Below are 14,237 nucleotides of genomic sequence, written 5' to 3' on the forward strand. Positions count from 1 at the left end.
AAAACTAATTAATTCCGTAAATTTTTTCCTCACAAAGTTAACGCTTCAAATTAAAAATAAACTTAAATTCGATGCTTTCAATTTGTATTGCTCCCGCAAAAATGCTTACTTTGAATGTTTAATTTTTACATTTTTATCATTTATGATTGAGAAAGTATTAGAATTGTCCGAAATTTGACACCTCAGTTTTTCAACGGATCTCTATGTTTCGAGACCCCGTGAATCCGAATATCAAGTTTTTACGAACGCGTCTATCTGTCCGTTCGGCCGTCCATAACCACGATAACTCTCGAAAAAATTAACGGATCAAATCGATCTTCGGTACACTTTTTTCAGGTCCTAAGGGAAAAGAATAGTTTGTTAACCAGACATTTTGGATAAAAATTCAAAAGGTCAGAGCATTTTCAAAATTGTTGGCACCTTATTTTATATATTTAAAAATTTTATGTACGGCTCTTCATAGTAATTAGAAAGCCAAATAATTGATCCTGATGACTTTTTTCGATAAAAAGAAAATTCTCAAATTATGCAAGAAAATGAAAAATGTCAAATTAACAAAAATTGCGATCCCAAAAAAGATCTACAAATTTGTTAATAATCACTTTATGATAGGACACGTAGTTTTGGTTTAAGGGCATGTGATACTTCGTCCTGTGGTTAATCGGGTTCAGTTTCCTTGGTTTTTTCCACAAAAATGAAAACATTTAAAAAACTGAATTCGGAGATGCTATAAAACATTATAACTGTCGTCCCCGGACTCTTTTTCAGGAATAATAACAACAAATTAATTGTGTTAAATAAAAATGGTATGCATGTGCACTATTTTGAGGTTATGATCGTTTTTCTACTCTCTGTTATTCGGAAAATTAAGGTGTCTGTTGTACCGTTGCTGTCGGTAGCACTCAAGAATAATATTATGGGAGGGAATTGTAATACATTACCTCAAAATACACACACATATCCAATTTAGCAAAATTAAAGTTTTTTGAATTAACCCACAAAAAAAGAGTCCGGGAACGTGTCTTAGCATGATCGCTATCATGTCCCAATTTTTTAAGACAAAAATCTTTCTTATTGTAGGAAAAAAGCCGAGGGAACCTAACACTGGTATAATCGATAATTTTCTAAGTATCAGTACGAAAACAGATTGACAGAAAAAAGTTATTCATCCAAAAAAGATGTGCAAATTTGTAATAATTTATTAAATTCTCATAATTTATGATTGAGAAAGTATTGGAATTGCCTGAAATTTGATACCACAACATTCCAATTTTGAACAAAACCGCAAAATACGAAAAAAAGTCTGAAAGAGAAATTATAGCGTGTGAGAAATCCTAGAAAATGTCTTAACCATTTTCCAATTAGGCTCGTAATTTTGTTATTATTTGTCGCAATTAATATGCAGAAAATCGAAAATTCCAATATTACGCCAAACGACGCGAGATATGTAAAAATCTAAAAGAAGACTTGCAGGATATTTTTCTTTATCCATAAAAAATAATAAGAAAACCAAAATACTATTCTTAGCATAACAACGCGATATAGAGAAAAATGTTTTAAAAAACTATTGTATTTAAAAAAATTTTTTAACGTGGTTGAGAAAATATACATGTACAAATGTCCACCAAAAATCGAGCGTGCAGCGTGAGTGTCACGATGAAAATGTGTACCTCAAGGCCTACAGAGCTTTGACAAACTTAGGGCCGATTCCACCAGCTGTGATTGAAGTAATGATTAACTAATCATGATTATTTTTTAATCAGTGTTTTAATCACGATTCACTTGTGGCGCGTTCCACCATGAATTTTTAACCTCTGGTTAGCCCACCGTATGCTCTCTTCGCAATAAGTCTAGTTTCTGCGTGTTTCTGTTGTAATGGTGATTCTGATTGGCTGATTTCGAACTTGTATTCGCGCGCAAAATATACCTCGACCGCTAACGCACGAAGAGCGACGACGTGTTTTTTTATGTATATCGTTTCCAAATAAATGGACAGGAATTAGTTATCGATTAAAATTGAATATGAGTTGTGTGAGTACAAGATATCGTTATAAATTCGACCAATATTTCACACTCTACTTGAACTTCAACTTGGAGGTTATGTTGACTCCCGTTAATCGCTGATTAACTCGCTAACCAGCAAAAATGGCCGGTTAAGTTAATCGACGATTAGACTTCTTTAAGCATGTTTTAAAAGTTGGTAGAACGCAATCTGCTGATTAAACTAAGTTAATTAATGTTTAAAATTTAATCACAGTTGGTGGAATCGGCCTTTAATATTTAACTATACTTAATTAAATAGAAAATTCAGAATATGAAGACGCATATAAATACTGCAATTTACACATGATCTTTTTGATAAAGTTTCATTCAAGCATTCCAAATGCAAGGAATAAGTATCCGAGCGCGAAGCACAAGGTATAATTATGTTCGAGCGCGAAGCGCGAGATTCAACAGACGTGCCTCCTAGGCGCGCTCAAACTTGCGAGCGATGAGAATGTGCTCACGAAGCGGGCAAATTTTGTAATTTGTGATCGTTATATTTTTTAACCTTTGGATCGATTTTTTCAAATATTTGTATGCCTTTCGAGTTTAAAAGCATTACAGTGCAGATCCTTTCTTCTTTAAGACTCTACAAATTTTCATTATCTCGAACGGAAATAATTTTATGTGTATGTCTATTTTTTGAAAAAGGATAATATGTTTCAATCCCAAATTGAACATTTCTTTGAAAAACTATATGTGAATTTTATCTCATATGTGTATACTCAAGGGTACATGATCGAGATGGATGGGTTGGTGTACTCTTCTGTACCAGAGTAGGTACTTTTGCGACCTCGACTCCTGCTTCCAAGGTAGTTAGGTATGTGGTTTGTGTGGCGTCACTTATCCAAGGTCGGGTGATGAACTCAAGAACCATGGATTCTCCACCATACAGTTCCATTGTCAGATTTTCCCTTTATTTTTCTATATTTCCCGACTTTAATCTTCTCCTAATATAAGATTACATATATTAGCTTTAACAAATTACAGAAAAAAAGCTTGCTCTACAGAACCTGTTAAACCTTGAAAACCTAGAAAAGGTATAAAATTTTGGAAAAGCCCTGGAATCCAGGAAAAATACTGTTACTTTAAAAACGGTCTTAAAATTTGTTATTCACAACTCTTTCAAAGTTTTGATAATTATTTTAGTAGTACCTTGGGTTTTTTTTCTGCAGATTTAAAAATGGCAAATTATTACCGAGTGATTTACGTTAATATGTATACAAATTTCTATGATTTCAATTTGGAAGGCATTACATTTCAGGTATTCTGAAATGTTCGATTTTGAGCGTTTAAAAACTAAAAATGAAATGAAATTTTCTTTTCGTAGTTCTAAAGTAGTACTTATTTTAAGGTTTAAATTTGAATGAATATTTGGGCATGTTATATCTACCATATAAGCAATTCAGTTCCTCAAGGCTTTTGATCACAATGATAAATATTTTATGCTGAAATAATTTAACTTAAGTGCTGCAAATTCACGACTTTCATTTTTTTGGGTTTAAATTTGAACTTTAGAATTTTTTTTATTTTTTAGAATTTGAAATTCTTTAGGTTTTAAAATATATATTATAGTTGTAATTTTTATAATTCATATCGAATTCTTACTATATTTCAAATTTTTTTTATTTTGAACGCTTGGAGTTTGAAATTTGTCAATTTTTAAATGATCAAATTCATTAATTTTCAGTTTAAGGTAAAATATAAGGCTTGTTCAATGTTTTGGTAAAGGGCGTAATAAAACTATAAGGGCCGATTCCACCAACTGTGATTAAATTTTAATCATTGATTAACTTAGTTTAATCAGCAGATTGCGTTCCACCAACTTTTAAAACATAATTAAAGAAGTCTAATCACACAACTTATATTCAACTTCAATCGATAACTAATTCCTATCCATTTATTTGAAAACGATGTGCATAAAAAAACACGTCGCCGCTCGTCGTTCGTGAGCAGTCGACGTATATTTTGCGCGCGAATGCAAGTTCGAAATCAGCCAATCAGAATCACCATTACATCAGAAACACACAGAAACTAGACTTATTGCGAACAGAGCATACGGTTGTCTAACCAGAGGTTAAAAATTCATGGTGGAACTCGCCACAAGTTAATCATAATTAAAACGCTGATTAAAAAATAATCATGATTAGCTAATCATTAATTCAATCACAGCTGGTGGAATCGGCCCTGAGTGATCTTTTGTGACAGTTTTTTGTGGACACACTATATATTTGTAAGGACGAGCGTAAACATAAAAAAAGTTTTACTATCCAAAGTCTTGGCAAGGTTTAGGACTTAAAGGTAATAGAAATTGCATGTCATAATCATAATAAAACACCAAAATTAGGGAAGGATACCTTTTAGGAGTATGAGGACATCGAAATTCTAAACAACTAACGACTGAAAAAATACACTCACTTATCTCAGGATATGTTCGGAACAACATAATATATAGTTATAATTTTTAAAAAGACGTTGGAAAGCTTATTACATGCCGCATCAACTGATCCCTACTCAAAGTATTTTTGATAAATAGACTGAGAAGACAAGAAAAACCGGTATAATGTTTGATTTTTTGCAATTTTCGTGATACAACTTCAACTCCAGGCAAAATTTAGGAAAATTATAGACAAAATCTGACATCCTGTGAGAAGTGCGTTCATGTTTATAATCGCTTGGGTTTTAGGTCCTCTCATTTCCCTGGATGATAATGTACATATTTGATGTTAAGCAAGTGAAATTTGGAAAAAGAATAAAATTAATTTTAGCTGTTCAAATTTAGAAATACCTACTTTAAACTTTAAAATATCGAATTTCGGGTTTTTCAAAATTTAAAACCTTGGCATATGAATGAGTCACATTTTTAATACTTTGATTTTTGAATATTCTTCTTTTTCAAATTTTGAAGAATCTACAAATTAACTGGGTCCAAATTTAAAAATGTGTCCAAAGTATTGCTACTAAATTTTTTATATCGACACAGGATTTTCATACGAAAAAAAAACAATACTGAAAATCTCTTAGTCAAATCATTTGAACTAAATTCCTCAGTTGAAAGAAGTGTAATTTTTACATTGTTTTATTTTATTTTTTTTTACAGACATTTTATATTTTCTAAGTCAATTGCCAGTTCCCAGAACTGCCCTTTTTTACGCGTTAACAGGGACTTTGTATAGCAGGCTAGACATTTTCCATTCAACCCTCTGGTTTGATCGATATCGGTGTGTACGTAATTGTATCCCCGCAACGGTGTAACTACCTTGTATGGCTATCTACATAAAAATTTGACGTTTAAATTGTTTATTTACCGAGAGTGTTCATTGAAAAATATAAAAACACACATACACACATATATATTTAATTAATTATTTATTACAATATTGTACAATAATATTTATCAGTATTCTAAAGGCAGTTAATTGATGTGCTATAAAAATTATTAATGAAAATTATAATACATGTATTGTGATTTTGTATTAAACATTTTTATGTGTTTGTATGGGCCCTTACTGTAATGTTGCTACACGTGCATAATTATATTTAAAATCATACTACAAGAAAATAATAACTCATAGTAATTATCAAATACAAAGTTTATCACAAGCTGATCTGTATTATACCAATTACTAAAAGTGAATATTGATTTCAATGGCGAAGTGATATTCTTTTCACTTTCATGATGATTAATGATTGTCCTACGAGAGAAATTGATTTAACATATCTACGTATTCAGTCGTGGCTGAAAGAGAAAATAGTTTACTGTTTCAAGTTACCATTTCCAATGTATAGTAAGCAGATTAAATATTAAAAAGTCTAAAAGTGGAAGAATCCAAAATGAAATATATTCGAAGAGGTAAATGTTTGTAGACTGGAAATTGCTTATTCCAAATTTTAATTCTTGAAAATATGAAAGCTTTAGGTGAAAATTATTTCATAGTTAGCTTGAATATTGATTTATATAAGTAAATATTCATATAAACTTTCTTTTTTTCCCCAGTAATGTGCTTTCTAACTGAATTTTTCTTTTTGTTACAGAAATGGGGTTTCGCAACCACACCTATATAAAAAAATCATGAGCGTAATTTCGCGAAAAAGCTTATTAACTTTATAGTTATAAACTTTGAATAGAGTTGTCATGGCGGGTCACGAAAACTCTTACTAATCGAAGAAAGTGTCGAGGTTTAGCGGCTCGACGACTTAGTGGTGATTTGAATCTATAAGATGGTGAAGAGAGTTTGTCGTGATCCAATCCACGTACGAGCTACTCCTAACATTGTTTTTGGATAGTTGTCTATTATGACGGAATATTTGGATCCGCACTTTGTCCGGGCTCTCTGCCGCGATCCAGAAAGAAGAACTCTTCATGTGAGTAAAAATCTAAGTCTATACATTTGTGACAAAATTTCTCTCTAAAATTGAAACTTAATAAACAGTAAATCACTTTTAAACACCGCATTTTTATGACAGCTTGCACAAAATGGATAAATTAATTAATTATATGTGAAAAATTGTTGATTATTTTCAAGAATTCATTATTATCTTATTATAAATTTAATAATTTCACGGATCTGTTTAAAAATAATTTTATATTTTTAAAACTTTTATCATTTTTATCATTTACTGCTTTCTCAGCAATCATTTTAGGTCAGCAATTTTTTTTTCTTCTAATTAATTGATCTTTTATATTTTATTTCTCTTGTTGTTTTGAAGTTACTGAGCACCCGTATACGCAATAAGCTTTTTTTCGCCTTTATATCTACACCACGACTTAGGGAAATACATACCTCGTCCTTACTCTTTACGTTTCCTTTTTACCCTCTGTATTTCTCCTTCTTTCATTCATTTTACGAGCCTCGGAGACCACAGGATTGCACTAATTAGCAATCACAGAGACAGTTCGCCAGAGGCAGATTCCGAATGCAGAAACTTGAAATTTTACCAGCGTTCGATGAGATCCTTGACACTCCAGAACTCAGCTTTCATTTTCAATTTTGAAAGAATTTCAAAAGGTTACCTGTGCTGGATTTCAATGTATGCTAACTTGACTTTTTCAGAATTAATAGAAGATTGTTAAAAAATACTTAATGAATGCTACAAAAATAAGAGAGTTTAAATTCCGAAGCTTTCAAATTTAAAAAAAATGGAATTTAAGAATCGTCAAAGGGACAAACTTTCTGTGAATATTAAAGTCACCGAACTTTAAAGGATGCCAATATTGATTGATAGAAAATTTAAAGCCCTTAAATTGAAATGCCTCCAAATTTGAAACCGAATGAATTTAAAGGTATTTGAGTTTGTAGAAGAGCTTCCATTTTCTTCTGTCATAATGATTTTCCACAGTTTCTTCGTCGTTTCTTTTTATCAGTAAATATTAAATACGCCTGCCATTAATATCAGTGTTTCTTATATTGATATAACATTACTTTCTATTCCTTATAGATTACTTCAATGTATATTGGCAATCAGTCAAAGAAATACTTTGGTAGCCTTTCTTGAATTTAAAGAAATTTGTTTATTATCAATAACAATTGATCTTTTACGTGAACATTATTACAAATGTTTACTTTTAACTGAAATTATTATTTCAATTTCTATTATTTTATTTTGTCATTTGAAAGTATTTTTAGGAAAAATTAAAAAAAAAAAGGTGTTAAAGAAATGATTTCTTCACATCAAGGCAAATATTTTTCTGGTTCTTCGTTATTTACGTTTTGGTTTAATCGATGAAGGTTTTATTTGAACCGTTTCTACAGTTCTCGGAATCATACAAAAATGTTGATTGCAGTAATTTATTTCTTTTACCCTCTTTGGAGTGTTCTTATGTTAGAGGATAACGAAACTGGTAAAATGGGCTTAATGAACTACGGCAGATATAATATAAAGATTACATTTCCTTTAGAGTTTACATAATGTTTTTAAGACGCGTAGGCGAGACATTCCTATTACCTTTTGGGATCGCACTGGAAGAAGGAAATTGTCGATGTGTTTCCCAACTTGACAAGGACTTAAATGCAACAATAATAGGGGGACATTAGTGAAAATATTCCACGAAACCCGTGCCTATAAAAATAAAGAGTTTTTACCTGTATATACACAACCATTCTTTAATAACACTATTTTAGTCAAGTGACTTACTGGTTCACCCAGTCAAAGTGGAAAAATCACTGGTTCACCATTGGAAATTCAACCTTTGTCAAAATATGAAACTTTTAATTTTATTTTTAAAATTCAAATCGCACTGTCTGCTAGAATTCAATTCTCTGACTATTAATGAACAAATGTAAAAAAGAATTGTACAAGATCGAAAAGTCATCTTGTTTCAGAATACATGAAGGATTAAAACATAAAACACAATCGCTTTCTGATTCATATTTTATTCATTACATATAATTATTCTACAAAGCGAAAATTCCAAAGAAGATTTAGATGTTTACTTGGATCAAGATTTTTCCCGTTGAAAAATGGAAGTAGAAGATTGTTAAACTCAGGTTGTACATTCGTTTGGTAACGATCGGCTTATACATAATCTTTTGGTATGTGGGTAGTAACTTACCTCTCATATATTTTTCTGAAGCTAAACCGAAGAATTTAAAATCGGCTAAACTCTGAGGTTCGAAAGGCGATTTACCGAAACCAAACCTGCTTTGTTGAATTTACTCGGCATGACATTTACTAAACTTGATAATGCTTCTAACGTAACGGCTCAGTCTTCAAAAAGAAATTAGCATTTTGTGCATTCTCTTTGATTATTATCTTCGCGTGGCGCCTAATTGAGATTTACCAATAAAAAGTAGCTTTCTTTGTGACAATTGGAGTATTTATATTATATACTATATATTATTTTACGAAGAAGTAATAACTTTTGAAATATTTAATTTTTAGATTTGGATGCTTGCGTAGTTACATTTGGATTACACACTTAAAAATGTATAGCGATTCAATATCATTTTCAATTTCAGTTTCTTAAAAATGGCCTAATGTATGGAAATAGTTTTCTAACTTGTGTACTATTATATTCCCCGTGATTTGTACAATTTAAAAAAAATGACTCCAAGGGTTAATTGTAATCTTGCACAGATTACGGTTATCCGTTAGGTTCCCACGAGGCATAGAAAGTATCGTTTTTTAAAATGACACGAGAAAGTTGTTAAAAGCTAATCTGGCATAAGGATCTCTAGAAGCTATTAATTATCGGTAGTGAATTAATCTTTAGTGAAAATCCAATTTGAATGTCCTGAGGATTTTCCATTATGTCGTGACTACAGTAGTTGAGTTCCGATCTCGACTTCAAGGACGCCTGGAATTCTTCTTGTCGCTCCACTTTGATCCAAAGTACGTGAAAAATAAAAAGTAAAAATTTTAAATCACGTGACTCCCTCAACTCGATTAATCCCCCCTAGGGGAAGATGTTTTGTAAACAGCTCAGTCAGGCCTAGTGATGCCTTTATAACTTTTTTCTTACAGCTATTGTTATTTTTGTATGAAAAAGATTTTTATGTTTTTTATGGCCTTTCTAATTTGGGAATTCGGACGCTTCAAAATTTGGAACTTTTCAATTTAAAAGTTTGAAATTTCCGATTCCTTATATTTAATTTAACCAGAGGTGATGATATATATGTATAGTCTCTGAATTAAAATGCAACGACCCTGAAGTTCCCTTTATAAAGTTCTATAAACACCAATTGATTCGGGACAAGCCACAGCCGCCCACATAAATCCATATTAGGTTTCCTATTTGTTGACAATGGGTGGAAGGTAATAATATAGTAAAAATAATTCCGGTGTTTCAAAGTAGAAAATTATATTTTTAAGTGAACGGTTAATTTAGTTTTTCGAAAAACGAGTCAATTTTTATCTATTCGATTCTTATTCCCGTCTCTAATATATATCAGATGACACGAAAGATTTTGTGAATAAAGTTTAGAATGTGTGTCCATTCGTTATACCGGCGTATCATTTTTATATCCCTATATTTTTAAAAAGTCTCGTAAATTTTGTTTATTTTAAATAATTTTAGCTTTCAAAATATAACCTATGAATCCGAAGTAATAGGGACCCACACAGAAAAAACTGAAGTTAAATTTTGTTGCATGTAAAATTTCCAGCTGATAAAGTTTACATGCTATTTGGCGAAAGTTTATCCTACGATGGAATAAAAGCTGTCGTCTGTTACGGCATCCTTAGCAGCAATGTGAAAAGGGCCAAGTATGAGTGAATTCGAGCTATAAATCGGGACACCAGATTTAAAACAACACAGAAAAAACAAAAGTTAGAATCTCTTGCAGGTTAAACTTGCCAACGGTTAAAAATTAAACGTATTTCAGCGAAAGTTTCACTGAGGTTAGGAGAATAATTCTGATCTCGTCTACAGCGTCACGATGAAGTGCGCAAATTTCGGTAACATATGTACAATTATCAACAGAAAATACAAAAGAAAAATTTGTCCTTACTGATATATCTCCTCCGAAATAAATGAGATAATTGTAGAGGCATTAGAACTTATTTAATACCATTTAGCAAAAAGCACAATAAGCAATTGACAGATGGGAATCTCCATTTCTCTCCAATTTAATGAAGTTAAACGACGATAGATAGTGCTGGAGTCGCAATCCTCGCTACATCTCAAATAAAAATGGAGCGATTATAAGGTGAAAGATTATCCAGGCCCGGTTAAAAATTGGAAATTATCTTCGATTCATGTAAAGTTTACACGGAGAGACTATGAATAGTGACTATGAAAATCCAGACTAATATCTTCGATTAGAATAAATCGTACGAATTTTAGACTCTCACATAAAAACATTACAGTATTTCTAAGTCGCTGTGTTAAATTTTGTAATGGATTCAAATAACGAAAACTAGTATAGTGCTTTGAAAGAAATAAAACAGAATGTTGAACATTTCGTTACGAACGCCTTGCAATTTTTCTAAACTACTTCTTAATATAACTAATAACTACTTCTTAATATATATGTAGGGTATACGCTCGGATGGTCGCTCGCTGGCTACAGTCGGTTTGTTTACAAAGATTTAACGAATACATATACGCATATATAAACCTATATTATATCTATAAATCGCACGCATTTCGCTGAGACTCTTGATTCTTTCGGTCGTTATATACTAAACGAGAGAAACGTATCACTACTTGTGAGTAACTTATTGTGCTAGGTCAAAAATTTCAGGTGCTCCAGACTTAATGAACTATTTATCATTTTCGAAATCTTTCGAATGCTGTGAAATTGTTGAATGAAAAAGTAAAATTTCTGATTTGCCATTTTTTTAAGCATAAAAAAATTAATTGTTTTGAAAACCCACACACGAGAGAAACAAGAAATTAAAACACGAAAGTTGTGATGAGAATTTTCCCACGCAGCAGGCGGATTTTATTTTTTTACTCTTTATTATTATGTTCTTCACGATTAAAATAAAAACTACGCATCCTATATAAAAGCGATTCTTAATAAATTTATCCATCTTTTTCAAATGCACAATTTCTGTCTTCTCGTCTTTTTCCGTATTTTGCATGTGCTTGAAGTTTCGAATCATGTTTTCAATGCGCTCACTTTTTGATTTTTTATCCAAAATGGCTGGCGAAAGAACTTTACCTTTAGTTTAAGACACTCGAAAATATACCAAAGGCCAAGCCAAGCTGTAAACTCTTTCGAAAGTTATCATGCTAACAAAATAAACATCTACAGACTAACCGACAGACAGTATAATTAAAAAAATATATTTTTATGTATTAAGCGACAGTTCTGGAGTGTCAGGTTTTTTAATTTTATAAAATGTAAAAGTAATTATTAGCTCATTTGAGAAAGAATCACGGTAATTTATACTAATAAACGGTATATTCTTGATATATTTAATCTGTTGAAAGATATCAATACAAATATTAACAAACATTATGCTTAGAAATATCTCAGGGCGTCTACACAAATTCTGTAACAAAATTCCTTGACAATTCTAGGATGTTGCCAGGTATCTATAGATTTTCTCAAGGTATAATTTTCCTGAATAATGAGCCATTCAAGTGTTAAATATCACATTCTTTAAAGCGATTCTGACCTTACATCCCTTAAAAAGTATTACATAATACTTTTAAAAAACTTCCGTTATCCACTTTTGAATGGTTAAATGGTAGCACAGAAAATCGCCGATCCTCCAATATACACCGAAATCGGTGTTCAATAGAGTTGCAACAAATTTGAGCCACACAGGTTCATTCGGAGAATCTAGGGGAAAAGCATCATTTAGACACTGTTTTTTCTCATCCAGTGCAACGTGAAGTGTCGTCCACAAACTGTAAGTCACCTGTCAAGATCATTTTGTCGGTCGTTATTTAAGTGAAACAGATGTTAATAAGCAGGTAAGTTATAATAATAATTACCTAACTTTTTATTTCCTCCCATTTACCAGCGACTAAATAGTCTTGAAATAAAAATATTACTTGGCGTGATGTAATATACAAATGTTAGGTTAGTCAAAACCTACTATATGACATTCAAACCACCAAAGCCGGGATGTACAAACTAAGTCGTGAAATTGATGCCTGGTCGTTCGAACAAATTTCCACTAGATTTTCTGCGGAAGTTTAAAGGTACCTTAGATATCTAATCTTGCAGTGGCTAGTGTCATACATGAAAGATAAGGTAAATACAATTGTATCATAAAAATAGAAATTTGTTTTTCGCGATGAGTAGGGATGTAAATTTGCATGAAACTTTAGCCTGATGAAAAGTTTCATGAAACATTGGGAGTTTCGTGAAACATTGCAATGTTTCAAATATAGCGGCGGGAACATTCAAACTGATAAGATAAAAGCCTATTAGGTATTTTCACTTCAATAAACAGCTAACTTTACTTCGTAGATTGCTGAGTGGAAAATAAGGGGCCAAATGTATGGGATTCAGTTCATTTTTGCCCTATTTTGCTAACATCTTCGTAAAAGGTAATTTTTTCTGTATAAATGTAGTTAAAGGATAGTTTTTATTTTTTAATTACTATTTAATGAAAAAATAAAATAATAATAATGATGATCAATTACAAATATATTACAGAAATAAAGTTTTATTCCATGCATTTGATCCCTTTTTCCCCTCAGCTTTTAACAAAGTGAAGTTAGCTGATGGTTGAAGTGAAAATACCTAATTGAGGCTTTCATATCCCAACTTTTTCCTGCCGGCTGATTTGATTTATTTTTCCGGTTTATACTGTTGGCCAATGATGCCAGTGTTGGCACCCTGAGCTACTGCGCTTGCATTAGGGCTGACCGCTCATCGGCCGCACTTGTTGCGCGATTCAAAATTACATTAAAAAACAATTCTTGTAACTTAAGTAAATAATTATTAAAATATCCACAAGGATATATACAAATTGTGTAACTTTCATTTCAGGCAAAAAAATACAACACATATATTATATTAATAACAGTTTATTTTCAGTGAATTCCAAAGACCAAATTATATTTTACAAAACATTTAATTTAAAAAGAAATTTTGTTTTAGAATTATTCAAATATTATCACTATTATATTCTGCAATTAGCTTCTATATATCAAGCTGCTGAAATATCATATGGTATTTAAAAAAATATATTTATTTACAAATATTTTGAGAAATATTAGTCTTTCAAATTCAATGAAAATAAACTGTTATTTATCATATGTGTTATAAATTTTTTTCTTATCTGAAATCAAAAGTTACACAATTTGTATACATTTTTGTGTAAATTTTAATAATTATTTATTTAAATTACAAGAATTGTTTTTCAATGTAATTTTCAATCCCCCTTCAAAGGGTAGACAACCAGCGCTCAGCCCTGATGCACGCATGAATGAAAATTATTATCAGTTTATTATTGCATTAAATAGTCACTAAAAAAGAAAAACTATTTATCAATTGCACTTATACAGAAAAATTACTTTCTACGAAGATATTAGAAAAATAGAGCAAAAATTAACCGATTCCCATGCATTTGGTCAATTGTTATCCCCTCAGTATTCAACGAAGTGAATTGAGCTAGTGATTGGAGTGAAAATACCTTATTGTATATGCAGACGGTCATGACTTTTTCTATACGTCCCGGCTTTAGTTTAAATGTCGACGGGCATGACTAACCTAACTTTTGGAAGTTGCATTAGGAAGTTATAAATTTATTCTAAGCGACTGGTACGCCCTACTAATGAAAGAAAT

General features: G+C 31.3%; 1 protein-coding gene across 12 annotated transcripts in view; it reads left to right on the forward strand.

Moving 5' to 3' along the window:
- The window catches only part of LOC117181817 (rap guanine nucleotide exchange factor 6-like), a 493,078-nt gene that overhangs the window by 127,071 nt on the left and 351,770 nt on the right, over positions 1 to 14,237 (forward strand). For all 12 annotated transcript variants that reach the window (XM_033374787.1, XM_033374794.1, XM_033374789.1 and 9 more), the window contains exon 2: positions 6,079 to 6,408. In XM_033374787.1, the coding sequence (XP_033230678.1) occupies positions 6,340 to 6,408 (69 nt within the window). In that variant the 5' untranslated portion in view covers positions 6,079 to 6,339. The remainder of the gene's footprint in view (positions 1 to 6,078; positions 6,409 to 14,237) is intronic.

Source organism: Belonocnema kinseyi, chromosome 10 (assembly GCF_010883055.1).
Source record: "Belonocnema kinseyi isolate 2016_QV_RU_SX_M_011 chromosome 10, B_treatae_v1, whole genome shotgun sequence".
Taxonomy (NCBI): domain Eukaryota; kingdom Metazoa; phylum Arthropoda; class Insecta; order Hymenoptera; family Cynipidae; genus Belonocnema; species Belonocnema kinseyi.